General features: G+C 38.9%; 1 protein-coding gene across 1 annotated transcript in view; it reads left to right on the plus strand.

Moving 5' to 3' along the window:
- Nucleotides 1-4,980: 4,980 nt before the first annotated feature.
- LOC118160301 (ovostatin-like) overlaps nucleotides 4,981-27,106 on the plus strand; it is a 30,755-nt gene continuing 8,629 nt past the window's right edge. Inside the window, exons 1-26 of the mRNA XM_035314903.1 lie at nucleotides 4,981-5,285; nucleotides 6,157-6,340; nucleotides 7,045-7,201; nucleotides 8,095-8,147; nucleotides 8,636-8,656; nucleotides 9,509-9,677; nucleotides 10,878-10,962; nucleotides 11,657-11,774; nucleotides 12,507-12,627; nucleotides 12,847-12,956; nucleotides 13,603-13,761; nucleotides 14,189-14,416; nucleotides 15,284-15,341; nucleotides 16,577-16,722; nucleotides 17,105-17,254; nucleotides 17,850-18,020; nucleotides 18,607-18,733; nucleotides 20,112-20,199; nucleotides 20,878-21,106; nucleotides 21,687-21,813; nucleotides 23,049-23,170; nucleotides 23,788-23,839; nucleotides 24,148-24,231; nucleotides 25,277-25,453; nucleotides 25,758-25,839; nucleotides 26,651-26,807. Of these exons, the coding sequence (XP_035170794.1) occupies nucleotides 5,221-5,285; nucleotides 6,157-6,340; nucleotides 7,045-7,201; nucleotides 8,095-8,147; nucleotides 8,636-8,656; nucleotides 9,509-9,677; nucleotides 10,878-10,962; nucleotides 11,657-11,774; nucleotides 12,507-12,627; nucleotides 12,847-12,956; nucleotides 13,603-13,761; nucleotides 14,189-14,416; nucleotides 15,284-15,341; nucleotides 16,577-16,722; nucleotides 17,105-17,254; nucleotides 17,850-18,020; nucleotides 18,607-18,733; nucleotides 20,112-20,199; nucleotides 20,878-21,106; nucleotides 21,687-21,813; nucleotides 23,049-23,170; nucleotides 23,788-23,839; nucleotides 24,148-24,231; nucleotides 25,277-25,453; nucleotides 25,758-25,839; nucleotides 26,651-26,807 (3,240 nt within the window). The 5' untranslated portion in view covers nucleotides 4,981-5,220. The remainder of the gene's footprint in view (nucleotides 5,286-6,156; nucleotides 6,341-7,044; nucleotides 7,202-8,094; nucleotides 8,148-8,635; nucleotides 8,657-9,508; nucleotides 9,678-10,877; nucleotides 10,963-11,656; nucleotides 11,775-12,506; nucleotides 12,628-12,846; nucleotides 12,957-13,602; nucleotides 13,762-14,188; nucleotides 14,417-15,283; nucleotides 15,342-16,576; nucleotides 16,723-17,104; nucleotides 17,255-17,849; nucleotides 18,021-18,606; nucleotides 18,734-20,111; nucleotides 20,200-20,877; nucleotides 21,107-21,686; nucleotides 21,814-23,048; nucleotides 23,171-23,787; nucleotides 23,840-24,147; nucleotides 24,232-25,276; nucleotides 25,454-25,757; nucleotides 25,840-26,650; nucleotides 26,808-27,106) is intronic.

Raw genomic sequence — 27,106 nt, forward strand, 5'->3', positions numbered from 1 at the left:
TCTGACTTGATTCTAGCTGATGCTACAGACTAAGGAGTGAGGGTCTGTTCTGGCTCATGGCTCAGCTACAACTTCAAGCTGAGCATACCTTGTGAAATCTCTATTACCAAGGATCGTCTCAAAGCAGTAAGAGCAGCAATTTTTTCAGGTGTCAAGCTCTGCTTTCCTGTGATTGCAAAATACTCTTTTGACTTACAGAGTTTGCAAGTTTCCAGGAGAGTGAAAAGGGTATCTCATGAAATGGGTGATTGCTGAATGGGCTAGTGTAGGGGCAGACTTACTGTTCTCTTTGAAAAATTAGATATAGACCCCAAATTAACTCCTTTAACCACAGAGAGTGGTAGGTAATTTAAAATCTGAATCTGATTCGAATACATTTTCTTTATAATAGAATACAAAATCTGAGGTGCTGGTTTTTCAAAAAGGAAAGTCTGAAGTCTGTTTCTTTATTTTAACTCAATTACTCTTTGCCTTTTTTCATCTATCTTCACCTAAAACAAAGAACAATTTGAGTAAAAGAACAAGGGATATAGTAAAGACTGGAAAACTTTTCTGTTGAATGAAGATTTTTGGTTGTTTTTGTTTGTTGTTTGTTTGTTTCTTTTTTTGTTTTGGTTGGTTGGTTGGTTTAGTTTGGTTTGGTTTTTACCCTTCAAAATGTTCAATTTTTGTCCTCTGTGATCAAGTGAAATACATATTCATGGTCCTTTATCGCAAAAGTCTTTAATAACCAAGCCTTAAGTTAAATCAGTATGCTTTTGTTTGAAGATTTTGAGCTAATTCAGAATGGCAGTAACGTAACTAAAACATCAGAATCACATTGTCCATAGATTGTTGGTTATTATTTGAGAAATGGATTTCTTATATAAAGCAGTTTCTTTAAATACAGTTATATTTAACACATGTTAGACTAACTAAAACAGTAACAGTAATTGTACTGTTCTTGCACTCTTCTTGACCTTATCTTCTATCCTTTTTGTCATGAGTCCCTGTGGATTCTCTGGCAAAAGAATTCTCCCTATTCCCATTGTTTTTGAAGAAAGATTTATTATTAGTTTTGAATGCCTTTGTTACTCTTTTATAAACTCTCTCTTGGCCTGCCTTGCTACCTTAATGTCTTCCCGTTTTCATGTTTTGGACACAGCAGGCTTTTTTTGAGGTGTCCGTATATGTTAATCTTTATAGATAAGAAAAATCAATGGTATTTCAAGTGTTTTTTTTCCATATGAGGTTGTAAAACCTCATTTTTAATAAGCAGATATAAAAAATGTTCCAGAAAGATGATGTTGATAGCATGCTAGTATATTTACTAATAGCCTACCTATAACAAGATCTTGTGGGAACTGAAGAGTGTTGTGTTTACTTTTCCATATATAAGTGTTACCATGCTTAATGTTATCTGATCTTTGTTATTACAGAAAACATCCAATATCAGAAAATGTTCCATCATTCAACATGAAATGGTGCAGCATACTATATCAATAGCACTACACACTGCCTGCTGCTGCCAAACATATTGACATCAGCTGATAGCCTAAAACCTTGCAGATAAGGATAGGCCTTGGAAGAGTGGAAGGCAATGAAGGTAAATTTACCCAAAGTATCTAATTTCTGAGATATATACAATACTATTAAGAGACATGTTGGCTTTTTAAAACAAAATGTTTTGTCAGAATGGGTTTGATAAATGTGTCATGGGAAAGCATTTCTCAGATTACAACAGAATTCCTTTAGAAAGCTAGCAAATAGTCTGGAACCTTTGGTGAAGGTATTTGCATAAGTGATATGGAAGCTGGGGCTCTGACTACTCATGTAACTCTTTTAGAGACAAAAATGAGGCAAATTTTTAAAGAAGAAGAAAAAGAAGGAGGAGGAGGAGGAGGAGGAGGGGGAGAGGTAATGCAGTGTGGGATGGATTGTTTGTCCTTTATCTCAGGTTAAGTCACAACTTAGAAAGTACTCCCAGTTCTTGAGTGTTATGCAAATGTAAAGTGGAACTGCCAAAGAGAACCCAGTAATTACATATTACTCATTCTTTTGGAAAGTCCAAGACTTCACTGCTGAAAGCCATTCCTATTTCATTCCTATTGAACTGCTGAAAGCCTTTCATTTTTCCACTGAACATATTTTCACTGTTGTGATTCCATGTTGTGATTTAACCTGGCCAGCAGCTAAGCACCACACAGCCATTCACTCACCCTCCCATCTCCCTCTCTGGGGTCAGGGAGAGAATTGGAAAGAAGTGAAAATCTGTGGGTTGAGGTAAAGACAGTTTATTAGGACAGAAAAGAAAGGAAAATAATAATAATAATAATAATATAATTTGTATGAAACAAGTGATGCACAATGCAATTGCTTACCACCTGCTGACTGATGCCCAGCCTATCCTTGAGCAGCCAGGCCCCCCACCCTGGCCAGCCCCTCCATATGAATTGTTCAGCATGACGTCAGATGGTATGGAATACCCCTTTGGCCAGTTTGGGTCAGCTGTCCTAGGTTTGTCCCCTCCCAGCTCCTGCTTGCACCCCCAGCCTGCCTGCTGGCAGGACAGTGTGAGAAGCTGAAAAGTCCTTGGCTTAGTGTAAGCATTGCTCTTCAACACTTAAAACATCAGCGTGTTATCAACATTATTCTCATCCTAAATCCTAAACACAGCACCATACCAGCTACTAGGAGGAAAATTAACTCTATTCTAGCTGAAACCAGGACACACTGTTTTTTTTTTTTTTCTGACACAACAGAAAACAGGCATGATTTCAGATCTATACTGACTGAGAGTTTGAATTCTCTTCTGTTCGAATATGTGGTCTTCTGGGATCAGTAACTTAACTAATGTAATGAATTCAATGTCAAGTTTCCAGAGAAGCAGGTGCCCTTTAATTGAACCAAACATAAAGTCATAAAATTTCAGTTTTTCAAGTGCCTTATCTTTTCCTTTTTTAAAGTCTATTCATTTACTGCCAAGAACTTTAGAGGCTTGCTGCACTTAAATAAAAGGTGGTGTTCTGGAACGATTTGCACCTAAGCCTAGGAATTGATTGTCATTTCCTTCTCCTTCCTTAATTCTTCTTTGTCTATTGCTTACTAGCTGTGGACTGCTAGAAGTAATACATGGGATCTGAGGTATTTCAAAGCTGCAAATGCAAACACATCTCCAACACACTTAGCTGCCTTCTGCCCTGATTGCAAACAATGCAGTTGCTTTCCTCACAATGTTTCTGCCCTGTTTGCACATCACCCACCTGCCACACAGAATTGGCACATTAGTGACAGGACATTCGGGGAAGCTTTTGCAACGTTTCCGGCTAGGAACTCACTGGGAATAGACAGTAGCTCCAGCAGCACCTTAGGCACTTGTGTTTGTGTCCTAACTTGGTCATCAGAAAGCTTCTGGGAAAGAGGAGCTGGTTAGACAGGAGTTGTTTAGAGTATTGCCTGTGCTGACAGAAATAATAACCCCTGTATGGCTGAGTCATTAGTAAGCATGTATTATATCACGAGAAATAAGATTGATAGTCGGGCTTTCAGCAATTCTACATCTATTTGTACCACATCACTATAATAGTCCTCATTTCCTTCTTACAATCCTTAGATAATTGCAGGCCCACCCTGTACTGCCTAACCTTTATTGCATTGCCCCTAGCTCTCTTCTGTTTCCCTAATTATTCCTACAGTATACTCAGCTTTCTCTCCCCTTTTATCACTTATTTGGCTAAAGAAGAGGAAGAAGAAGAGGAAAAGACGGGGAAATTCCCTAGGGTAGACTGCAGTTACACACGTTGATTGGATACCTTGTTGTTGTTTTTGTTGTTGTTTGTTTTTTGTTTGTTTTTGGTTGGTTGGTTTGTTTTGTTTTTTCTTTTCATACAGAAGAGTGTGAATGCAATCCCCTACCACCACAGATTTTTTAGTTTTCTATGTTCAGGCTGTATTAGCAAGAGTGTAGCTAACACATCATGGAAATTCACTCTTCCCCTCCACTCAGCAACTGTGAGACCACAGGTGGAGTTCTGTTTTCAGATTTTGCTCCCAAGTACAAGAACAGCATTAGTAGACTGGAGGGAGTCCAGTGGAAGGTAATTTGGATGGTTAGTATCTGGAACAAAGAGAGAAACTGAGACAATCTGGTTTACTCATCCTGGAGAAACAAAAAGGGAACATAATTGTAGTCTTCCACTATGTAAAGTGGGATTATAGAGAAGACATATTCTTCTCAAAGTGCACAGTGAAAGGATAAGACACAAAATATAGTAACAGAAATTCTGATTTAAAGAAAAATATATGTATATATTTTCACAACAATGTGAAAGCATAGTTAAGCATGGGAGCAGATGATGTGGACTCTTTATCCCTGGAGATACTCAAAACTTGACTGGACAAACTTTGAAGTTAGCCTTACTTAAAATGAAATATTAGACCAGACAATATCAGGAGGCCCTTTTCAATCAAAATTATTTTATTATTATATGTATATATAGCTTGATTATTCTACAACTTCTCTTTCTTGGTCAGATTTACTTAAAATTCACCAACAGGCTTTAAAGTTCTGTGATGAGGGGAGCAGAAGAGGAAGAAAAGGATGACTGACAGATAGATGAGTGAACAAATAAAATAAGGTTATAAAATTCCTTTCCCTAGCGATATACTTGTCCTTTCCACTGACAATGGTAGACATTTAGCCTACACCATTCCTGAATGGTACTGTGTGCAGTAACAAAGACAGGTTAGGAATACGAGTTTCCTTCTGTGTTGTACTGAATGCTGTATTTTTACTGCCCAGATCCCCGTGTAGGCATACAATAGCTCTGTGTTATGATTACTTTTGTTTGGTGAGATGTTTCTAGGGAAAAATCTTCACAGCACAAGGAAATACTTTAGCAATGGCAAAAATTAACAAGTTGAAACATTAAGCAACCTTCACACAATGACGTTAATCACAGAGCTAAGCTCCAATAAAAGAGATTGGCAGGAACCAGTCTGGCTAGCTCACAAAGCTATGTGAAGTATGAGAGCTTTCCTAATCTGTTGTTTGAGAATTCTAAGAGTGTGAGAACATACAGGTGAGAGGAAGATGAACCTATGCAAATTTTATGTAGATATTTTTTGTTAGAATATGACTGAAGCTGTGAAGGAGGAGCACCATCCCAGGCCAGTTTAAAAGCCAGAAGACAGGCTGTCCACTTGAGATCAGTCTCTCTTCTTTCTTCCTCAAGGACAGAGATGTGGTCAAGGATACTTCTCAGTATTTTCTGCTTGAACTGGATTGCCACAGTATCTTCTGAACTGTAAGAGATAATACCTTATGTGTTTTTATGATACAGTATTTCACTTTTTTTTCCTTCTAGTTAATTTATCATGGAACATTGCTATGTAATGTAACCTAGATTCTGAAATATGTTTGAAATTGAAGTAGATAACATTGAAGTATGGTTTGGAATTATGTTCTCCATCATAAAACTGCTGCAAAATCTGATTTGAGTGACAGAAACCTAGAACCAGAGTAGGTGAAATCTGAAGTGCATTGAGAGGACATTCAAGACTAGGTTAGCAAGTAATACTAATGATCAGGGAGAGGTACATATTGGCAGTACAGAGTGAGAGTGTCCTACAGGGCAGATAATGTCTGGTTCCAAGGAGCTATGCTGAACAGTAATCCGGTTGTTATTATTGTTATTGTTATTGCTACACTTGCTGTGTTATGAGGGCTTATACAGCACTGTTGGTGTCTGTGGCTTTATGAAAATCAAAGATTTCAGTCCCAGTTTTCAAAAATACACCATTTGAGAAGGGGATATAACCCTTCTCAAAAGTGCTAAACTGTGAAGTGTTTAGCTTTCTCAGATACACTGTTGGTTTTATTTTTTTAAATTATTATTTTACTTTTGATCTTTGAGTATCATACATTCTGACTTGAGCAAGTGAAAATAGCAATAAAGATAATATGAGTAAGCAAAGCTGGAGGTGGAGGGAAAGGAGGGAATGGATCCAATTACCAAGAAAATACTGTGATTCATATTGCATTGAAGACCTAAATCATCAGCTCTGTCATGCATTATTTCTTTCACATGTATAGCATTTCTGTGGTGTTTTCCTGTCCTGTTTGCTATTGCTTTCCTCTATGACTGAACTCTCTGAACTGGTCTTTCCTTTTTGCAGTCAGTATGTGCTGCTGGTACCAACAGTAGTGAGGAGTGACTCTCCACAGACTGCCTGTGTACAGTTCCACAGCCTCAGTGAGCCTTTGTCCCTGAGCATTGTCCTGGAATACAATAACATCCAGACAACACTCTTTGAGGAGTTTGTAACAAAGAATGATTTCTTCAAGTGTTGCGAGTTCAAGGTATTTGCTCTTTTGAGACTACTAATGAGGGTGTAGAAGCTGAAAATATTTCAGTGCCGCTGTCTTTGTCAGTGGGAGCATAAAAGTGAAAAGTGCAGGCATATAATATGACAAAAAAAAATAATAAAATATTGGAAAAGCTGACAATAAAGACAAAAAAAAGAAAGATATCTGGGCTGTAGAAGAGAGCTGGAGAAAGGCTCTCCATTCACAGAGTGAATAGAAAAATGCTTTTATTTGCCACCTGTATGTGTCCTATGGAGCTGTCATAATTGCCAAAGGAGAATTGTCAAGTCATTGGAGAATCCAGAAGGGAAATGCTCATTCCCTTTTCTATGACTCTGCAAGATCAGGACAAATATGACAAAGGAGACCCAAGATTATGTCTTCCAGAAAGCAGCAGGATAAACACTTCAGAACTGAGCTGTACAGCTAGGCAACTTGCCTGTAGGCACGTAGCTACATGAGATGAGGAAATGCTTAGGATATGGCATAGCTTAAAACCTTGCTACATGGTGACCAAAATTTCCACAACACAGTTTACCAGAGACTATGTCACTGGTAAATGTGGGGTTTCTCATGACTTAGCACAAGCTATTAATGATTCACTTCACAGTCAGTATCTTACTCAAGAATCTGGGGCATCAAGGCACCTCAACATGCCTCATTTAACACTTTTCTTCTGGGGTTTTGTTTCTCTTCAGGTTCCTCCTGCTGGTTCTGACCCCTTGGCATTCATTTCTTTCTCTGCCAAAGGCTCCACAGTCCACTTAGCTGAGAGAAGATCAGTGGCAATCGAGAATGTGGATAACACTCTCTTCATCCAGACGGACAAACCCATCTACAAACCAGGACAAAAAGGTGGCTGGGGAGTTTGAGTCAGATAGTGACCTGGGAAAATGAGTGCAAGGGTGGGTCAAGAATGACAAGGACTTCTCTTGAGGAGGAAAAGACCGCAGACTGTGAAGGCAGTGTATAGTGTATAATTGTCATCAGATAGTGTGTAATTGTCATCTGACTTTGGGCTCGTCAAAAGTCAGTGAAAAACAACCAATTCATAGAATTGCAAGAAACAAATAGGGTTCATGTGTCTTTTCTGAGTTAATTTCATTTACATAATTTTGAGTTCTGCCAGACTTACTGAGATCAATCATGTAAAGAACATCCTTAAAAATACAGAAAATAATAGGTTAAGCTTGGAATTAAAATTCATATAAAAATAATTTAAGCATGTGGTTTCCTGTCAACAGCTCTTTATATTTAACTGCTAATCTAATTCTTAGAGCTGATTTAATTGCCATAGTTAAATGACTACTCTCTGTGTTATAGTTAGTTGTATCTTTTGTACAAGCAAGTTACAGTGCTGCAGGGTCTAAAATCAGAATAAAGATACCTTCTTCCTTCATTTTGATTATTTCATTGAAGTGATTTGTATAGGAAGTTTCTTAGGAAACACTCCAGAGAACTGAATCCTTCAAGAACAATTGATGATAATATAAGATATTTTATTCACTTTATAAGTTAGTTTAGTCCTGGATGATTAGTATTAAAGACATTTCAGCTGATAAGTGTTTTGTTTTGTTCTGTTTTGTTTTTCACTGGCTAGGATAAGAAAATCCTTTCTAGTTCTCTAGTTCTCCAAGTACTTATTAGTTCTTCCTAAAAGCCTGAACAAATCTTGTTTCAGTTGTACATTGAAAGTAACTTACCACTGCTAAAGCAAATGAGATTTTTTTGTCCTATATCTTTTTCAGTGATGTTTCGTGTGGTCAGTTTGGATAGCCAGTTCAGACCTGTTCAGGAGACAGTAAGTAAGAATGATAGTCAAGATTTTTCAAGCTCCCTCTTGGGGTACCTCTTCACAGAGACTCTCTCACTTGTATATTGAATAAGAAGGGACTGGAACAGGCCTCTGCTATTTTTGGAGAACTTCTGTAAGTTGACACCTTATCTCTTTCCTGCCTTTATAGAGGGCAAAGTTTCTGAAAGCACTCCTGGAAATCTCTCACAGTGCTCAGATTTTGTAGCCACTTCACTTCACCTGTCCCAGATCTGTAGAAAGAGATTGGATGCTTCTGTAGAAAAGATAAATTCATAAACAGGTTATCTCCCTAGAATTAGCTCTTAAATGACAGACATGAATTTCAAATAATTTCCCTGACACAGTCTTCTGAAAAGGGTTCACAGTGTTCTTTATGGACTGGTATTTTTCAAGCTCCACAGTTAATTTCTTGATGTTCTGATCATTTTTTCTTTTCTTTTATTTTCCTTTTTTTTTTTTTTTTTCTCCTCCAGTATCCCCGAATCATCATTGAGGTAAGAGATGCCACATCATTAAAGTGCAAATTTATTTGGAAAGGCTGCAGCCTTTCCAATGCTTCAGCATTCCTAAAACATGGCTTTCTCATTTGCCATTTCACATGCATACTCCTCACTAGCCCTGCTGTGAATACTGAGTATCCAAAACAAATGAAATCTATTTCCATCCCGATTTACCAAACTTATCAGGCACAGATTATGGCAGAAGGCCCACAGAAAAGTGTTCCTAGATTATATCAGCTCTAGTATGCAAGTATTGCACTTTCAGATGCTTCTGTGAAAATGGTTCATATCTAATACTACACAAGAATATTTACCAGAATTGTAAATAAAGCTTAAATCATTAATTCTTAATAGAGATGTATTAGATTTAAGAATCACAGATGTCAAATGTGTCAAATTTTTGTAAGTCAGTAGATATGGGCCTTCTTTCCACCTCTATTATAACTGATTTAATGCAACTTTGAAACTGAAAGTTTTCTCCCAGAATCTTTTGAAATCAGCAGTGATTTAGGTCAACAAGACTTAACATCTTTAGATGACAGAAGATGTAATTTTCACCTTTTCCCATGCACTTTATTACCTTGAATAGAAAACAATTACACACTGCTGCAGAGGTTAAGAGTGGTTCCTTCTCAAGTAATTTTAGCAATCAGTTTTTAAAAAACCTAGGGTTGTTTATGCACAAAGAGATCTGGAAAACTAATGGTAAATCAGAACACAAGTCATCAGCCCAAACTCCCGTTCATACAGTAATGCACTAAGCCAGCATGCCAGGATATAAAACTAAAAGAAGTCAAAAAAGAAGGTGACAAACATTTTATTTTTTCTTTTTATCTGACTCTCCAGGACCCAGAGCAAAACCAGATTCTGCAGTGGTTGGATGTAACATCTACACATGGCATTGTCCAGCTTTCCTTCCCATTAATCCAGGAGCCAATCCTGGGGTCCTACCACATCATTGTGGAGAAGAAGTCAGGGGATAAAGAGTACCACTTCTTCACAGTGGAGGAATATGGTAAGCAAGTGCTGTGAACTTCACTGCATCAGAGGCTGGCTCTATCTAAGTCAGATGGGAAGTGTTAGTAAAGACTTTAGGATCTTTGAAATATCCTGTTTGTGTCTAAGAAAGAAACACATGGAGAGAGCTGGGTGGAGCAAGTGAAGGCAAGAAGGAAAAAGGAAATGCTGAAAGAGACAACATTTTTCAGGAATTAAGATCCATGTCCTATCACTCAGGTGTTACATTCTTCACTTGTTCAGAGGCAAAATTAATGAGTCGTGATTCATTCCTGTTCTGTTTTGTGGAGGTCATCACCATATGAACAGCACTAGGATAAAATATGCAGAAGAAATCTGAAGAGGTTTTCTGTCAGACAGTAGATGATGGTTACCAGGTCATTACTGGGAGATGCTGGATAACCAGTGGAAGTGCCAGATGGAAAATAATGAGCAGCGGAGGTGCCAAAGCGTTCATAGTGATCCCCTTACAGGGGAGTCATTTTAATTTTACAATTTTTTCATCTTACAGGTTGTGGCCGGTTTTCCTAGTAATGCCTAGAGAAGGCTTGGACAACTCCCAGCCTTTTTTTCTTTTTCTTTTTCTTTCCTTCTTTCCTTTTTTTTTTTTTTTTTTTTTTTTTCTTGATGACAGTAAAGCACCTTTCCTGCTTACCCTCCAGAGTTCTTCCATACCTTTCAGTCTCCAGTGTACAGGTGTATGAGAAAAAGGCCTGTTCCAGCTGTTGTTTTGTTATTGCTGGTGACCTGGGATAAAGGATAGGCTGAAAAGAGTGTGTAACAAATGAGTGGGACCTGTTTGATTTTACTGTTTCACTTAATCATTGGCCTTTCTCCTTCAGTAGGGCAGGATGGCATAGTATCTTCTGCTCTACAGGCCTTAAATACATTTAGACATCAGTGTTACTCCCACATTTCCCTTGAAAAAAATGCACGTCCAGCTAAAGTGATTTATCATAGTTTCTACTGTAGCTGTTATCATTATTATGATGATGATTATTGCATTTAAAAGTTATTCATATTACTGCTTAAGTTAGATTTATTGTCCAATAATATTCTACGGTGGAATCCTAGGTAGACTTCTCTCTCCCATGTTGGTGAAAATGCTTTTGCCAACTACTTTTTTTACTGTCTTCCTCATACACACATGCCTATGGCATGCTACTGCTGATCAATCATATTAATCTTGCTTTCCCAGTGCTGCCGAAGTTTGAAGTGACAACTAGTGTGCCTAGGAGGATCTCTTTCTTTGATGAAGAAATCAGGGTGAATGTTTGTGCATCGTAAGTATTAAAGCTGAGAATAACACATCTGTGAACAAGAAACATGGGAAAGAGGAAAGTGTGACATGCTGTGAAACAAGGAGCCTGCTGCTGATTCATGTATGGACTGTAGGAATTCCTTTAGTTATGGCTTCCGTGGCATGAAACAACTCCACTCTGCTACATAGAAGAATTAGAACTGGCAGGATTTTTGTGTGTTCAACAGTCTGAAGGTATCAAAAGGTACATGCTCAATAGCTGTTGATTTTATTAGTACAGAGAAGGAGAGAAATAGTACAGGAGGACAGTCTGTCAATAGGATTTCTGGCTGTAACATTGCCAAAAGACTGAGTGGCATAAGCCTGAGCACCCAGGACTGCAATATGTCCTGCTTTGTGTAAGGCAATAATGAGGAAAAGCAAGCATGAGGGAATAATATCCCAAACCTGAATCCAGCATCCCTTTCCAGCTGCAGACCTTAAAGAATGACTACACCAAATCAATGGTAAAGTGGGCTTTTTAAATAAGATACCAAAGACTGCCTAAAAATAGTCTAAGGGAATTCAGGTAGGGCTAACTGGTCCTAATTCCTAGCAGCTCTTCTGATTGTGCTCTGGGCACTTCTGAAGGATTTAGAGTCTGCGATACCCCCCAGTCTTTGCAGGTTTCATGCTAATTTGACATAATGAATTTCTTGTTTCTCCTTCTCTCTTAGGTACACTTATGGCCAGCCAGTGCAGGGGAATGCCCGAATCAATGTGTGTCAGGAACGCTTTTATAACCCACGATGTAAGCAAAGCCAGAAACCAACCTGTGAAGCTGTCACCGGACTGGTATGATACAAGCCTAAGCCTTTCTTCCCAGTGAACTTTACTACTCAACATGTAACACGATGTATGAAGGCCCCATTCATTTCCTGGGGAACACCAGAGAGATAATCCCAGAGGCATAATTTTGTCTCACTATCTTACAGGCAATGCTGAAAGACCACAAAGGTAGTTTTTACCAATGACTTCATAAGGAGACTGGCTTTTGCCATTCCCCTTCAAGAAAGGAAATAATTTTTCATTAGAAATTTAAGTTCTGATTCATAAGAGTCAGTAGGAGGGATGGAAGCTTATAAAACTATGAATTTGTGATTATTCCTAAAATCCTAGATCTGTGTTCTTACTGGGGATAATCAGCAGACCTCTGTTGGGAGTCTTTGAGGACACATTTTTAAACTGATGATTAATTTCTCAACTAGATCAGGTTCAAAGTGCTTTAAAGAAGCTCTGATAAGAGAGCTCAAGCATCATACAAGGTGGGTTTGAGAAGGGATGTGAGTGCAGAGAGGATGAGGAGGAGGGAGGAGAGATGATTCCTCATGAAATGGTGGGGAGCTGGAAAGTAAGAAGTGTAAGGTAGAAGAGGAGTGAGTATAAAGTAAAATCTGAAGGAAATGTGAGTAGAGGCATGAAGCCTCTAGAGGCATGAAGCCTCTCAGAGACCCAATAATACAGGTTCAGGAGCAGTTTTCCAAACCTGGAGAACAATGGGCTTTTCTATTTGTGCTCTTTTTTCAGCTTGGGAAGGATGGTTGTCTCAGCACTGTCATCTCCACCAAAACTTTCCAGCTCTACCGGAGCTATGCCAGGATGTATGCCAGGCTCAATGTAGAAACCATCATCACTGAAAATGGGACAGGTAACACTAAGTGAAGGTTGAGAAGTAGTTAAGTAAATCTAAAGGTAATACTTCTTGAGAGGAATCTCCTGGATCCCAATCTGTGCATCAAACAGTGAACAATCACCATTTTATGTGTAGCTCTCCCCCCAGAACACCACTTCTCCATATAACTTTTCAAAAGAAACTGTGTTCTGCCCATTTCTGTTTCCTCCCCTTTATACTGGGTGTGTCTTACAGGTATCCAGATAAAAGACTATGACTATGTTGCAGTCAACCAGGAAAATGACAGAGTGATGTTCAGGAATATGGATCTTTATTACAAGAGGGGAATTCCTTACTTTGGTGAGGTGAGTAGCTGAGAAGATACATTTAGAAAGAACTCCCTCAGGTCCAACATGCTTTGTATGTTGCCTGTTTATGTCTGTCCCTTTACTATGTACTGATAGCTTCCCTTGATAATGTTGCATATCAATGATTGCTACATAGTTCTGTCATTATATTAGATGTTCCTAGAAAAAATAAGAAAATTGTATCAATAATGCCCTCAGCCATAATTAGAGAATGCCTGAGAGATGGGTAAGTGAAAGGTCATATGTGGTGAAGACAGGTCTGCAAGAAACTACCTTAGCAACAGCAGTTCCTAAACTGATGACAAAGTTTACCCTACATTGCACCACACAGTCATGGGGATGTTTACTTATAGCAGTACAAGTGCTAGAGCACATCCAAATTCTTCCCAACCTTCATATTCAGGATAAACTCAGGCACAGAAATGCAGAAGGAAGGTTGTGCATGGATGTCCAGAAGCTTATTGAATTCTACAGGTTACCCATTTGCTTCTTAAATACATTTCACTCTTGATTTCTACACCTTGCAAATGTCCTTAGTGTGCTTAAGTTGTTGTCCTCTGGTGAGCAGAGAATTTCTCTTTTTTTTTTTTTTTTTTTTTTTTTTTTTTTAAACCTGAATCCTTTGTGTATTTTTTGTGTTCAGATCAGTGTGACAAATATGGATGACAAGCCTCTTGCCAATAGGATAGTCATCCTGGAGGTCAATGGAGTATACCATGCCAACTATACCACTGACAAGAATGGCATTGCTGCCTTTTCCATCAACACGTCTGACTTCTTTGATCCCAGTTTTAAGCTGAGAGTAAGTATAAGCCCCAGTCTAATTCCTGAAAAAATACTTCATCAGAGAGAGGAATTAGAAGCAAAGAGTGGCAGAATTGTTTCAGGTGGGGAAAGCAGGCACTCAGTCCACCAACACCTGCAACTTATGCAAAACTAGTATGAAAAAATGTTAATTCCTGAGAAGCAGCAGATTGCAGGAGCGTTTTGGCTGCAGTGATCTTCATCACCTCCCTACTTTTTCCTCAGCTCAGAAGCCCTTTCTGCTTCCATCTCCCTTCTCAAGGAACAAAAATTTTTCACACCAGCTCTTGCTCTTATCTTAAACAGCCTCACAAAATCAATTTCCCAACAGAATATTTTAGAGGGAAGATGCCTTTGTGTCTCACCTGCCAATTTATTATTTTCCACTTTCTTGATTCCTCATATATACCTCTTCTGCATCATAGGCCAGGCAGGCACCAGATGACTGTGCAGACTTCCTGATGTGGAGAAATGACAATGAACCCCAAGCCTTGTTCTTTGTCCGTCGCTTCTACTCGCGGACCAACAGCTTTGTGAGAATTGAGCCAGTGGAGGAGAAACTAAGCTGTGGCCAGCAGAGAAAGATCAACATTCACTATGTCCTGAACAGAAAAGGGTATAAGAATGCCAACCACACAACCTTCTACTATGTGGTAAGTGCTACCTCGATTTCCACAATGCCTCTTTTCTTCCACCTTCTCTTGAACATTATATAAGGCAGAAATCTTCAGGTCAGCCAGTGCCTATAAATCAGAGCTCAACTCATGTGGTGGTTTTACCGTGCCAGGCAGCTGAACACCACAACCGTTCTCTCACTTCCCCTCCTCAGAAGAGGAGGGGAAGAAGTAAAGGAAAGAACAACTCACAGGCTGAGATAAGGATAGTTTAATTAAAGGGAAAAAATAAAGATTATTGTTAATTAAATAATTTAAAGAGAAAAAAGGGAAAGAGGAAGAGGGAGGGGGAAAGGGAATAACAAAACAAAACAAATAAAGGCTGTGTGGAAGTGCAGAGGAAATAAATTACTCTCTGCTTCCCACAAATGAGTGATGCTTGACCACGTCCTTGAAGCAGGGCCTCAACGCACGTAGGCGGTGTTCAGGAGGACAGACGTTTTTGCAACGAGAGCCCACCCCTCCCCTCTTCTTCCTTTTTCCACCTTTCATTGCTGAGTGTGGCATCATATTGTATGGAATATCCCTTTGGTTGGTTTAGGTCAGCTGCCCTGGTGATGTTCCTTTCTCACTTTTTTGCCCACCCCCTAGGAGGTTTAGTCCTGATGCTGTGCCAGCACTGCTCATCAGTAGACACAACACTGGTGTGATACCAGTGCTGTTCTAGCTACAAGTGCAGAGTACAGCACTGTATGGGCTACTGCAGGGAAAGTTAACATCCCAGCCAGACCCAGCACAACTCAATATCCCCTGAAGCCTCTGAGAATACCACTCAATATCAATGATTTCATGGGGAAAGGTAGGAGGTGCTTTTGATTTTGTCTCACACGTTTTTTCTATGCTTAGGTAACAGCAAAAGGAAAAATTGTTCTCAGTGGCCAAAAGCAAGTCAGCATCTCTCATGGTAAGTTTTAGGTTGTATTACTGCTGTAACTTCAAACATCATTGCTAGCAGCAGAGCATTAGTAAGTTATGTAAGATGGGATGAAAGCAGAAAACTACAACTAAATCAGGTGCTAGTTGTTAAACTTCATCACCTTTCACCACTTAGAGTATCATTCACTTCTGATGCAGATTCTAATACTCCATATAATAATCAAATTGATCTTGTTACTCGAAACATGAAAACTGGAGGAATGTAACCTTTTCTGTTTCATTTCTTCTTTATGTCTTTATTTCAAGGAGTATTTACAATTTTAGTTACTCTATGACATCCAAGCCTTCACCAATTAGAAGATTAAAACTTTCTGAAATTTAAAGAATGGGTGTCCCATTTTAGAGGGATATTTAACAATTAACTGCTTGGAATTCATTGAAGTTTTGGACATCTCCAATGAATGAGAAGAACTTAATCCTGCAAATGCAACAACGTTCATTGTGAAAAATGTATTTTCTTGCAGAACCAGGTCTATTTCCAGTCTTCAGTAGGTGTCTTAAGTAAGCCTCACTCCACACATAGGACTTGTAGTTTAGTATTTTCCATCTTTGGTCTTTCTCCGGGTACTCAGGCACTAGGGCTGCACAGTATGTATTTCACCACAGTTTACAGAGCGGCATCCTATTCATCAAAAGGCAGCCATGTTACATGGTTCTCCCTTCATTAAATCAGCTTGAAGCTGTGTGGTTTTCCCATATTATTGGTGGCTAACCAATAGTAAGGTATGTGATAATGTGTAACTCACCAAAATATATTTGAAAGCTTAGTCCCTGATCTAGTAGCTGTCATCCATATTGTCAAGAACTTCATAGTTCTTAGTATTAAAAGAATGTTCTCTTAGCTGGTCTATATAACTGTTCTATCTCATCTGATATAGGAGGTTCTAGGTTTGAGATCCAAAGGCAAAGTTTTGCTCTTTTTGTAGCAATCATGCACAGATTTTGCTGTCCAGCTTATACTGAGCTCAGAACCCTTTGTAAAGTATCCTGCTCTCAACATTGCCTAGTTTGTATCTGGCATTTTGCTGATAGGAGTTTTCCCTCGGCCACTGAAAGATCAATCTCTCAGTATCCAGCATCCCTGTTTTAAAAGTTGCAGGTGCAGGTAGGTTATGAACAAATATGTTGTCCTTCCACCAAAGCTGAGGCATGTCTAATCTCTTTTGTTGGCCTCTCTTCCCCTGTTCCATATTTCTTCCACAGCTCCCAGAGGTACATTCTCCATTACATTGACTGTCAGTGAGAAGCTTGCCCCCAGTGCCAGACTGTTGCTCTACACAGTGCATCCTCATGGGGAGATAGTGGCTGACAGCTCCTGGATACGCAGTGATATATGCTTCAAGAACAAGGTGAAAAACTTTGTTTTTCCTGAGGGAAGAGTTAGGGAATGACTTCATTATGAGCTCTGCACTCAGGATGGCATTTAGGAATGGAAAAGGTACGGATGTGCCTCGTAACTTGAGAAGCTGTCCCTGGAATTGATTTATATGCTCAAACTCAGACTAAGTTCTCAATGGAGTGGGGAGGAAGAGATGACTAGGGAATTATAGTGACTAGGAATTTTCACTGAATTTCAGTGAATTTCACTGATTCAGAAGGGCTGTCTAACAGCAGGATCTTTGCCCCACAGAAAATAGAGAATAACATGAGTGCTGGTGAAAGATTTAGATCTATGTGCCAAGCTGATTCTCCTAATTTCTATTTGTTTGTCTTTGATTTATTCTTTTCCAGCTCCGGCTCAAATTCTCTGAGAAGCAGGGTCTCCCAGGCTCTAACATCAGTCTCCACCTTGAAGCTGCTGCCAACTCCTACTGTGCTCTGAGAGCTGTCGATCAGAGTGTCTTTCTTCTTCAGCCTGAGCGACAGTTATCTGCTGAGAGCGTAAGCCACATCCCCCGGGTTGTGTTCTTTTGATCTAGGGACATCCAGAATGACAATTCCAATGCCCACCTATAATCTCGCTGTTGCTGACTGTGTTTTTCTTTTTCCTATATAAACAGACACCTCAGTGATTGGAAAAAAAAAAAAAAAAAAAAAAAAAAAGTGGAATATTTAATTTTGGAATGCATGGCAGCATTACACATGTTTTATCAGTATACCAAAAGAAGAAGGAAAGAAGGAAGGAAGGAAGAAGGAAGGAAGAAAGTCCCATACTTTTGAAAAACTATAGAGATCCTGCTCATTTCATGCTTTCAGATGCAGTTTTGTCTTGAAGTGAGAGAGTGGATACATGCTGCACAATAAGGATGCTTTAGAATGAACTGCATTGTAAATCCTGTGATATAGTTTTCACTGGACTTTCAACATTTTCAGTCTGCAGTCATGAAAGTTTTTCATGGTATAACAGAGAGAGCCCTTATACTGTATCACTGTGTCTTAGAGCTGGCTCACCAAAGTCAAGGGCTTTGGTGAAGCAGAATTTTGCACCTGACTGGGACCTTTCCTTATTTTTAAATCTGTTGTTCTCACCTCCCAGGTGTACTACCGGCTTCGTTTGAGTGATTTGTATGGCTATTACTACAATGGACTCAACCTGCAAGATGACAAGACCCAGGAGTGTACCCCAGTCAAAACCACCTTTTTTGATGGCTTGTACTACGAACCTGTCAATGTCAGTCATGATGGTGATGCCTACAAGATTTTCAGGGTATGTGCTTTATGTGGCTCTTTAAGTGAGAAGTAGTCCAGAAGAATTCATGCAAATTAGCATTAAACTTTCTCAGGTGGTGGTTCTGATCCCTGGAACTGCCTTAAGCCTCCAGTCACACAATTTCTGCCTTCTCAACCCTACCTCTTACTCAGGAAGTCTGAGAATCACTATTGGATATGTTCTCTGGGATCCTGCCCATGTTTCAGTACACATTTCCTAATCAGGACTGGGACTTTGGCTCATGACCTCAGGCATTCCTAGTAAAGATCTGAGTCCATTATGCAGGCCACTGATTTCCATGGATGTCTCCATGACTCTCCTTGTCCAGTTACAAAGACCTAACATGAACCCCAGCATTACTGCTCTTCACAGAACACCAGGTGTCCACATCACAGAAATGACATAGAGGTAGGAGGGAAGAGTGACCTGTGACATTCAAGGTTGAAAGGCTGGCATGTGAGGAGGGAGGAGAAAGATGAGGGATGATAACCCAGAAGGGAAACATAGTGTAGTATAGCATAGCATAGCATGATAGCTAGTACATGCACAGAGTGACAAAATCAATTGATTCTTTTACATTCAGGATATGGGCCTGAAGGTTTTCACCAACTCTGTGCTGCGGAAGCCAATTCTGTGCAATGAAGACAGGTCAGATCAAGGAGAAGACCGTATCTTAGAACATGGTGTCGGTGGCGGTGCCTATGGCTCAGGTAAAAGAAAGTTCATGATGTGTCTCCATTCCCAGTATGACTGGTCTTCAAAACTGTTGCATGTAGAATATAACAGATAGTATGCTGAGCTTTGGGGGATATAGGTCTCTGTTTCACAGTTTGCCTCTAGTAATCTCTTGCTGACAGTCCTCACAGAAGTGGAGTCACTTTTCTCTCACTTAGGTACAAGGTGCATATGCGAAAAACATAGATTATTGGGATGCTACTTTCAGAAACTGATATCAGTTTTTCAAGGGTTTTTATTTTTTTCACCAACTCACAATTAAATATATATATATATATTCCTTTTACATAAAAGGAAATGTAAATGCAGAAAAATAATGCAAATTCCCAATGTTAAGAATTCACACAGCATTTAGCATACTTAGCAAATAGTCTCAAAAGCACTTTATAGATCAGAAAAAAATATGATTATTTTTCTCCTAGTTAAGTTTTCACAGCAAATGAGCAAAGGTAGTTGTCATAGGTTACTACAAGGGAATTACTGTTCAACACTAGGATAAGTTCTTCCACATGAGAGCCATGCTGCACTGGAAGAGATTCTCTAGGTTTTAGGATTTCCATCCATGTAGGTTTTCAAAACTGACCTGGACAAGACCCTTGAGCAACATGAGCTGACTTTGAAGTTTGTCCTCCTTCAAGGAGATTGGACTAGAAAGCTCCAGAAGTTCCTCCCAACCTATTTTTTTCTATGATTCCATGATTCTATGATTTTAATTTCAGCAAAATAGCAAAGTACTGTGATTTCCATGATATAACTAGCAAGTCTGAGAAAATCTGAAGCACCTCCATGCTACATTGCTCATTTAACATGTCATCGAAGTCTGTGGAACCATAGAACTGAGTCCTAGATTCCTAATCTCAGTCATGTAGTTTGGCCATCTGAATCAAAGTAGTTTTCCAGTTGAGTGGATATTCATATCTTGCTTATTTGTCTGGACAGGGTAAAATTGAGTTCTAAGGGAGGTTTGTAAAGCAGTATATACTTTGGTGACAATTCTGGTGTCTGTTGCCATTTGCAAATTAAAGGGAGCTAGTGATAGAGGACAAATAAATGCCTTTCTAACTAGATGATGAGACCTTTCAACATGAAAAAAGGTGGTGTCTTGTGAAATACCTACATTTTTCAGTATTTTCCCATGGGAAGACAGAATAAGTAAAAAATGTTTCTTCTTAAGTCCTATATTTTTTAGAGTTTTAATTTATCTTATGGGAAAAAATGGAAAAATGCTCCAGTAGAATACTTAGTGTTCATTTATGCTCTCAAGCATATCTGATTGTAGTTGAGATCTCATTTAATTGTTTGTTCTGGCCTGACCTCTCTAATAGTATGCTTAACCATACACAATCTTCCTAGATGAGTCAAGGATTACTGCTGGTGGCCTTGTTAACACTGTTCGGAAATACTTCCCTGAGACATGGATTTGGGATCTGATTCATACTGAGTGAGTATTTTTACCTTCCTTTCTTACCTTTTGTGGATTTTTGAGTTGCTGCATTTTGCTGAAATGAATTTGGGGATAATCAATGGAATGTATGTCTACTTTGTAGATATGAGTCTCCTTTTCCCATTGTGCTCACTGACCTTTGATCTCCCAGTCTTGTATACAGTATCAAGCCTACTTGAACTGTGAATTATATCTGCTCTTTTCTCTGCTGCTGTTCTTCTGATGAGGAGAAAGAATAAGGGCTAAGAATAAAATAAGAGAAAACTTATCACCAGCAGAAACTTATCACCAGCAGAAAACTCAGGTTATTTTGTTTTTCTTTCCAGGATATCATAGCTTCTGAAGAGAGAATATCTCTGTCTTAACTATGCATTCAGGGGCTGTTCTAAATGCTTTTTTTTTTTCTTTTTTCTTTTTTTTTCAATATTTTCAATGTTTACAAATGATATTTCTAAATTTAAAAAGCCAGGTATTCTTCCAAGTGCTTTTTAACACAGACTTTGCCAACACCTTCATCTTTACCTCCAGCTTTATAATACCTTTTAAAATCTGGAGAGATATCTCATAAAAACAGAAATGAAAACAGAAGTACTAACTCAGCCAGGGGCCTATTCTGTAATTTGCCTTGAAAGTGCCAAAGATAACTTCTTAATCTGTTTTTCTTGTTTTCCTTAGTTCCAGTGGACAGGCTAATGTCTTTTACACCATTCCTGACACTATCACAGAATGGAAGGCCAGTGCTTTCTGTTTGCAGAATGATGTTGGGTTTGGCATCTCCTCACCTGTTTCACTGATAGCATTCCAACCATTCTTTGTGGATCTCACCTTGCCATACTCTGTCATTCGAGGGGAAAAATTTAATTTAATAGCCAACATCTTCAATTACCTCGACAAATGCATCCAGGTACATCAAGTCTCCTTTCAATTCTGATACGGTTTGCCTGTTTCCCAGAGTTTCCAGCATTGCTTCTGTGTCCTGCATAACACATTAGAAATACAGAAATAAGTGTTTAACTTATGCTGTAGCTTGACACATTACTATTTCACCCTCTCTGCCAGGATGCATTCTTGATTCATCAGAAAAGGCTGGCTAGTCCACGGAAGTTTGCTCCTTATCCCTACATAATTCAGTTATTTTTGCTCTTGAGGGAGGAACTTGAGCAGAGGGTATGGGTACTGTGCTGTACAAAACAATACACATTGAGTATGTAGTATGTAGCAGTTAGTCATAAGAAGGCTTGACTGATAAAATGAGCACAGACACCTTGGCACACTTCAGTAAGAAACAGCCATTAACAGTGGGCAGAAAAGAAACATGCTTGACACCTCCTTAGAGAAATGTGCCATCCTTATTTCCCAGAACCATCCTTCAGAATCACATGCAAATAGCTTCTCCAGCAAGTAACCATCTCCCATGACCTGCAGCTTAAATTTAGGGACAGTCTACTTCTTTTATAATATTGCCCTTTCCCTCTGTTTCTCAGGTCAGTGCCATACTGTCAGAGTCGAGTGATTACAAGGCAGAAGTCCTTTCACCAGAGGGAAACACAGCAAGGGTGTGTGCCAATGAAAGAAAAACCTATATTTGGGCTGTTACCCCCCTCAGTCTTGGTAAGGTTACCCTTTTGGTTACCCTGAATTATCCTTATTTTATTTTTCTACCTTTGTTGCTCCCACTCTTTAATGAAGCATCAATAATCCACAGGCAATCATTTTTGAACAACTAAATTAGTTGTGTCAAAAATTTAATATTGGACCTCTGCTAAAGTTCTCTTATATGCACTGAAAAAGCAGTGAGTTGTTCATTTCCTGTCTATTTTAGGAAGAACTTTTCACTTGCCTCATTACATATGAAATACTGGCAGGGTTTCATGTGCCTATGATCCTTCAATTTACAGTTTTACACCTAATGAACTGTGTTCAATAAGAATAGAATTTGCTAATAATTTTGCAGTGGTTTCTCAATAGGCAGAGGATATTGGTTCTCCACAGTTTTACAGTTGTGTCTATTTACACTGCCTTGAAGTCAACACTGTCTTTTAAAAAAAGCAATCACAGTATTTTATATATGTTAGTGCCTCAAAAGCTGAAGTACAAAAAAAATAAAAATAAAAATAAATTTGCAAAGATTCTTCTCAAAATGAACCATGGATAGGATTTTTCTTTAAAAGAATGTTTATAAAACCATGTGAGTATGTCAGTGTGACTTTCTTCTTTCAAACTCAGTAAGAAAGATGCAAAGTTATATATAATAAGACAAGAATTTGATATGCAGCAAAATAGTGCTGCAAGGCTGAAAAAAAAAAAAAAAAAAAAAAAAAGGAAGCTACTGCATCTCCCCGATGATTCTAATGATAATACATTTTGTCCCAAATGGAAAATTCCTTTGGATTTCCAGTTTGCAATGACTGCACGGGTGAAGTGAGCAATGCATGCTAAGCTGCTCACTTTAGGGTTGTTCCTTAGTGTTGCAGCAACACAGAGGCTTCTCTTAAGTGTTGTCCCTCAGTTAACAAATTCTTTCTGAAGGAAGCAGAAGGCAGAGCTATAAGTATTGCAACACTGCCCTAGGCCAGAGAAAACTCAACATTAAGCCAAGAAGAGGTAAAAACTGATAGCGAGTACTGTTAGTTGTTTAGCCAGGATCCATCCGTATTTCATCCCTTGTACTATGTCCCTAGGCAAGTACTCCTTGCCGCTAGCAGACAGATGTGGAGTTGTTTACACTGGCTTCAGAGCAAATACATTTATCAGTTGTCAGTCAGACTAGGAGGAGGCATTGAAAGCCAGGTGTAACTGCAGACACTGAAAATAACTTTTTCTTGGGCTGGTGGCTGGCTCTCCAGGTGAGGTGAAATTCACAATTACTGCTGAGGCCAAATTGGATACTAGGGATGCCGGAACGAACAAATCCTCAGAAGAGAGGACAATTCGCAGGGACACCCTGATTCAAACATTACAAGTTGAGGTACAGTAGAAAATCTGCATGGGGTTTCTTCTTTTTGGAAAATTCAGTGCTTATGGCTGTGGGTTAGAAGCAGTTAGCTAGTGTGAGGAGACAAGACAGCTGACAGATGAAGCTATATGCAATAAGGCTTCTCCACATGAATCCAAGGGTAGAATTAATGATGATCCATGGCATCCAAGAGTATACATGCCCTGACACTCCTTGAATGTCAGCAGAGCTGTAGCTATAAGGGAGATTTAATTCCTTACTTGTATGTGCCTTTCACCTGTGACTGTAATACTGGGGAGGTGGGGACAGATGAGATTTACCTTGAGCATCATAAAGCAGCAGGCACATGGCTGTCCCCAAGTCCTTCTCAGAGGCTGGAACCATCTATTTTATAACTGTTTTCTAAGAAGGATGGTGCTCAGCACAGTCTGTGGTGTAAGAAAAAGTGTAAGCAATGGCTCAAGAGGAGAAAGGGCAGGACAGGGTACAGGAGGGTGCATTCTCTGGATAGCCACTTCCATGTAATGCTTCACACTGCTTAATTATTCCTGATTTCATAGTGATATTTTACTTTTTTTTTTTTTTTTTTTTTTTTTTCTCTTTCTGACCACTTCTCTGCAATCAAACAGCCTGAAGGTATCAAAAAAGAATTGACTCAGAGCTCCCTAGTTTGCACAAAAGGTAAGGCAAGTTTATTCATTCATTCCAAGGAGTTGATGAAAATACTTCACTGCCTTCTTGGTTTTCCCCTATGAAAACAGAAATCTTTCCAGGGGAAGAAGGATGGTCTCAGGGTTAAGGAGCTGGGCTACAGTTCAGAATTTTCAGAGATACCTTTGACTCATTGGGCATGGCCTCTGCAGTGGTTTCTTTACCAAGACAGCAAATAATAGCTGTACTAATGCATAAAGAGTAAAGACTTTGGGGGATTAGGGGGTTTAGGGGGGCGAAGATGCTTTCAACAATTCTTAGTTATATTTTCTTGTCAGGCAAAACAGTTTCTGAACCAGTGTCTCTCAACCTGCCAAGAAACCTGGTAGAGGGATCAGCTAGAGCTTATTTCTCTGTCATCGGTAAGTTTAGTACCTAGACTAAAATTAAAAGTGAAGTATTTTTTTCCTTGTGATGAACCATGTGCCACCATGTATACTTATGCAATGCTAAAGTAAAGTTGAGGAGATACTTCATCTTGATTTAGAGAAAATGTTTTCTGCTTTCCAAAATGCCAAAGAAAGATGGAAGTTGCTCAGAATTATCTCATATTGTACAAAAAGAGGATAGAATAAAATAGTCAAATTATTTCAATATATTACATATTATTGCATTAGCATATAGTGTAGTATGTGTGTGTATATTTGTAGTAAAACAGTTGATTCAGCTGAAAATTAAGCCAGAGCAGACTTCTTGAAAAAAATAAAAAAATAAAAAAAAATTACTGGAAAGAACATTTCAGAGATATGCTGACTGCTTAATTCAAATTTATACTTTTGCATAATGAAAAACATTTGTCAGTTTATAAATACCCATAGAATGAGACTTACACATCCCAATCAGCTCTGTGAACCTTAAAGTCATTATTTAACACCAACAGTTCTCCTCAATGAGGTTCTGAATTCAGATTGCTTTCTAAAAGTAATTGTTTTGCATGTCTGGGTCAGTGTCAGGTGTGCTGGTACTGTGGAATACAGCCTCTGTAGCCCATCAGCAACATACTCCCAAACCTCATTTTCATTTGTACACACCAAATAGGAAGAACATTGTATAGGCTAGGGAATTCTTCCCCTATGAACCCTTCAAAAGGTTCATAGCTCATTCTCAGAAAACATACCAATCAGCATCAATCATTCCAGTGATGGATTTAGCAGTTTGAAAATTTGCAAAGTTTTGCAAATTTGAAGTTTTGCTGGCATTCAACATCAAAATCAAAAATCAAAATCAAAATGGGGGTACTTCAATCTTTCTTCTAAGCTGTGTCTTTGGTTACTGTGCTTACTCTGTACTGGTTATACGGAGTATCATAATAATGAGCTCATAATAACATAAAATAAAATAATGTAAAAAGCTGTGTAATAAAATACACATTTGAACTGAATTGACTTCTTATCTTTCATTCTTCAGGAGACATCTTGGGCACAGCCCTGAGGAATATGGAAAACCTCCTCCATATGCCTTATGGCTGTGGAGAACAGAACATGGCCTTGTTCACACCCAACATCTATGCCCTTGATTATCTGAATAAAACTGGGCAGCTGACTGAAGAGATTAGAGCCAAGGGTACTGGTTATTTAATTACAGGTGAGAGCCTTTCACTTTCTTCCATTGTGATCACTGTGTTCGTACACACTGAACTCTAGATGGTGAACACGGATCTCTGAATTCTAGCACCACATGTACTGCACATAAGCAGTCAATGACAGCACCCCAAAGAAGAATTTGGTACTTTCAGGAGCAAAAGTAGCTAGAAATCCTAATGGCTGATATTATTCACCAAATGTGTAGTACTTAATATTAAATACCAAAGTCTTACTACTTCAGTTGAATAAACAGCAGGACTAGTCCTTTTCTGTGATAAGAAAATGTCTTCTTTATTGACCTTTAGGCTACCAAAAGCAGCTATCATACAAACACCGGGATGGATCCTACAGCTCCTTTGGGACACGAGATGGGGAAGGGAGTGTGTGGTAAGTGGTGACATTCTCTATTTCCTTAGTTCAGAATCTTTGAAACATGTTCAAAATATTAAGTGGTTCTTATTTTTAGTAGTCTAAATGGACATAGCTCAATTAATCTGATCACCCAGTAAGTGCGATACTAATAAACTGGACATAATTTTCAAGGAGAGACAAGGAACTAGATTTGTTCAGCCTCTAGAAGAGGAGTCTAAAGGATAACCTAGGTGCAGCCTTCCACTACCTAGATCAGGAGATCTGTAGAAAAGACAGAGTCAGACTCTTATCAGAGGTACACAGAGTAAGGAAAAGAGTTTTTCCATACAAAACAGGAAAAATAGGGCAGAATTTAAAAAATCTTTCCCAGGAGAAGGGTGCAACACTCAACCAGGTGCCTAGGGAGGATGTGGAAATCTTCATCCCTGGATCCCTGGACTAGACAAGACAGTGAGCAACCTGACCCAGCTTTGAAGTTGGCCCTAGTTTAAGCAGATGGTGGGACTGCAGACTTCCAGAAGTTCATTTCCACCCAGATTATTTCATAGTTCTGTCAGTTAAGATAAGAAATTACTATCATCAGTCATCAAGCTGTGTCTATGCTTTACCCCTGCTCTGAAGGAATCGTTTCAGCACAGTAATAGAGAAATCTCATGTCAGTTTGTAATACCAAGATTTTAACTATTTATTTAAAATGTATATAGTACTTGTTTCTTTTACCACAGACATTATGAAGTTCATTCTATGTCTGTTTCTATGTATATCCAATTGCTGGTAAGCCTTCTTTATCTTGTTCACAACTATTTGCTTTCTGTTTCATCTGCAGGCTCACTGCCTTTGTGTACAAGTCATTTGCACAAGCCAAACGATACATCTACATCGACAACAATGTCCAGTCACAAGCTTTGATCTGGCTGGCAAGCAAGCAGAAATCAGATGGCTGTTTTGAAAATGTTGGGTCACATTTCAACAATGCTTTGAAGGTAACCGAGTTCAGTATATTCTGAAACCTCCAGTCCTGCCACTGGGATTGATTTATATTATTTCTGCCAGACCCAAATTTATCATCACACCCATACTCTCCCTAGTACCATTCTCTAGTGTTGCTCATATATAAGCGGGGCAAGATTGTTATGTCTTTATGTCTTCTATTGATTATTAGGTAGAAACAAGTAGAACTTTCTAAGCTAGAAGTCTCAGCTTTAATTTTCCACCATTGCATTTGGCCCAGACTATAATGTGCTTTATTGAAGACATTTAAAAGCAAAAAAAAAAAAAGAAA

This window comes from Oxyura jamaicensis, chromosome 1 (assembly GCF_011077185.1).
Source record: "Oxyura jamaicensis isolate SHBP4307 breed ruddy duck chromosome 1, BPBGC_Ojam_1.0, whole genome shotgun sequence".
In the NCBI taxonomy this organism is placed as follows: Eukaryota; Metazoa; Chordata; class Aves; order Anseriformes; family Anatidae; genus Oxyura; species Oxyura jamaicensis.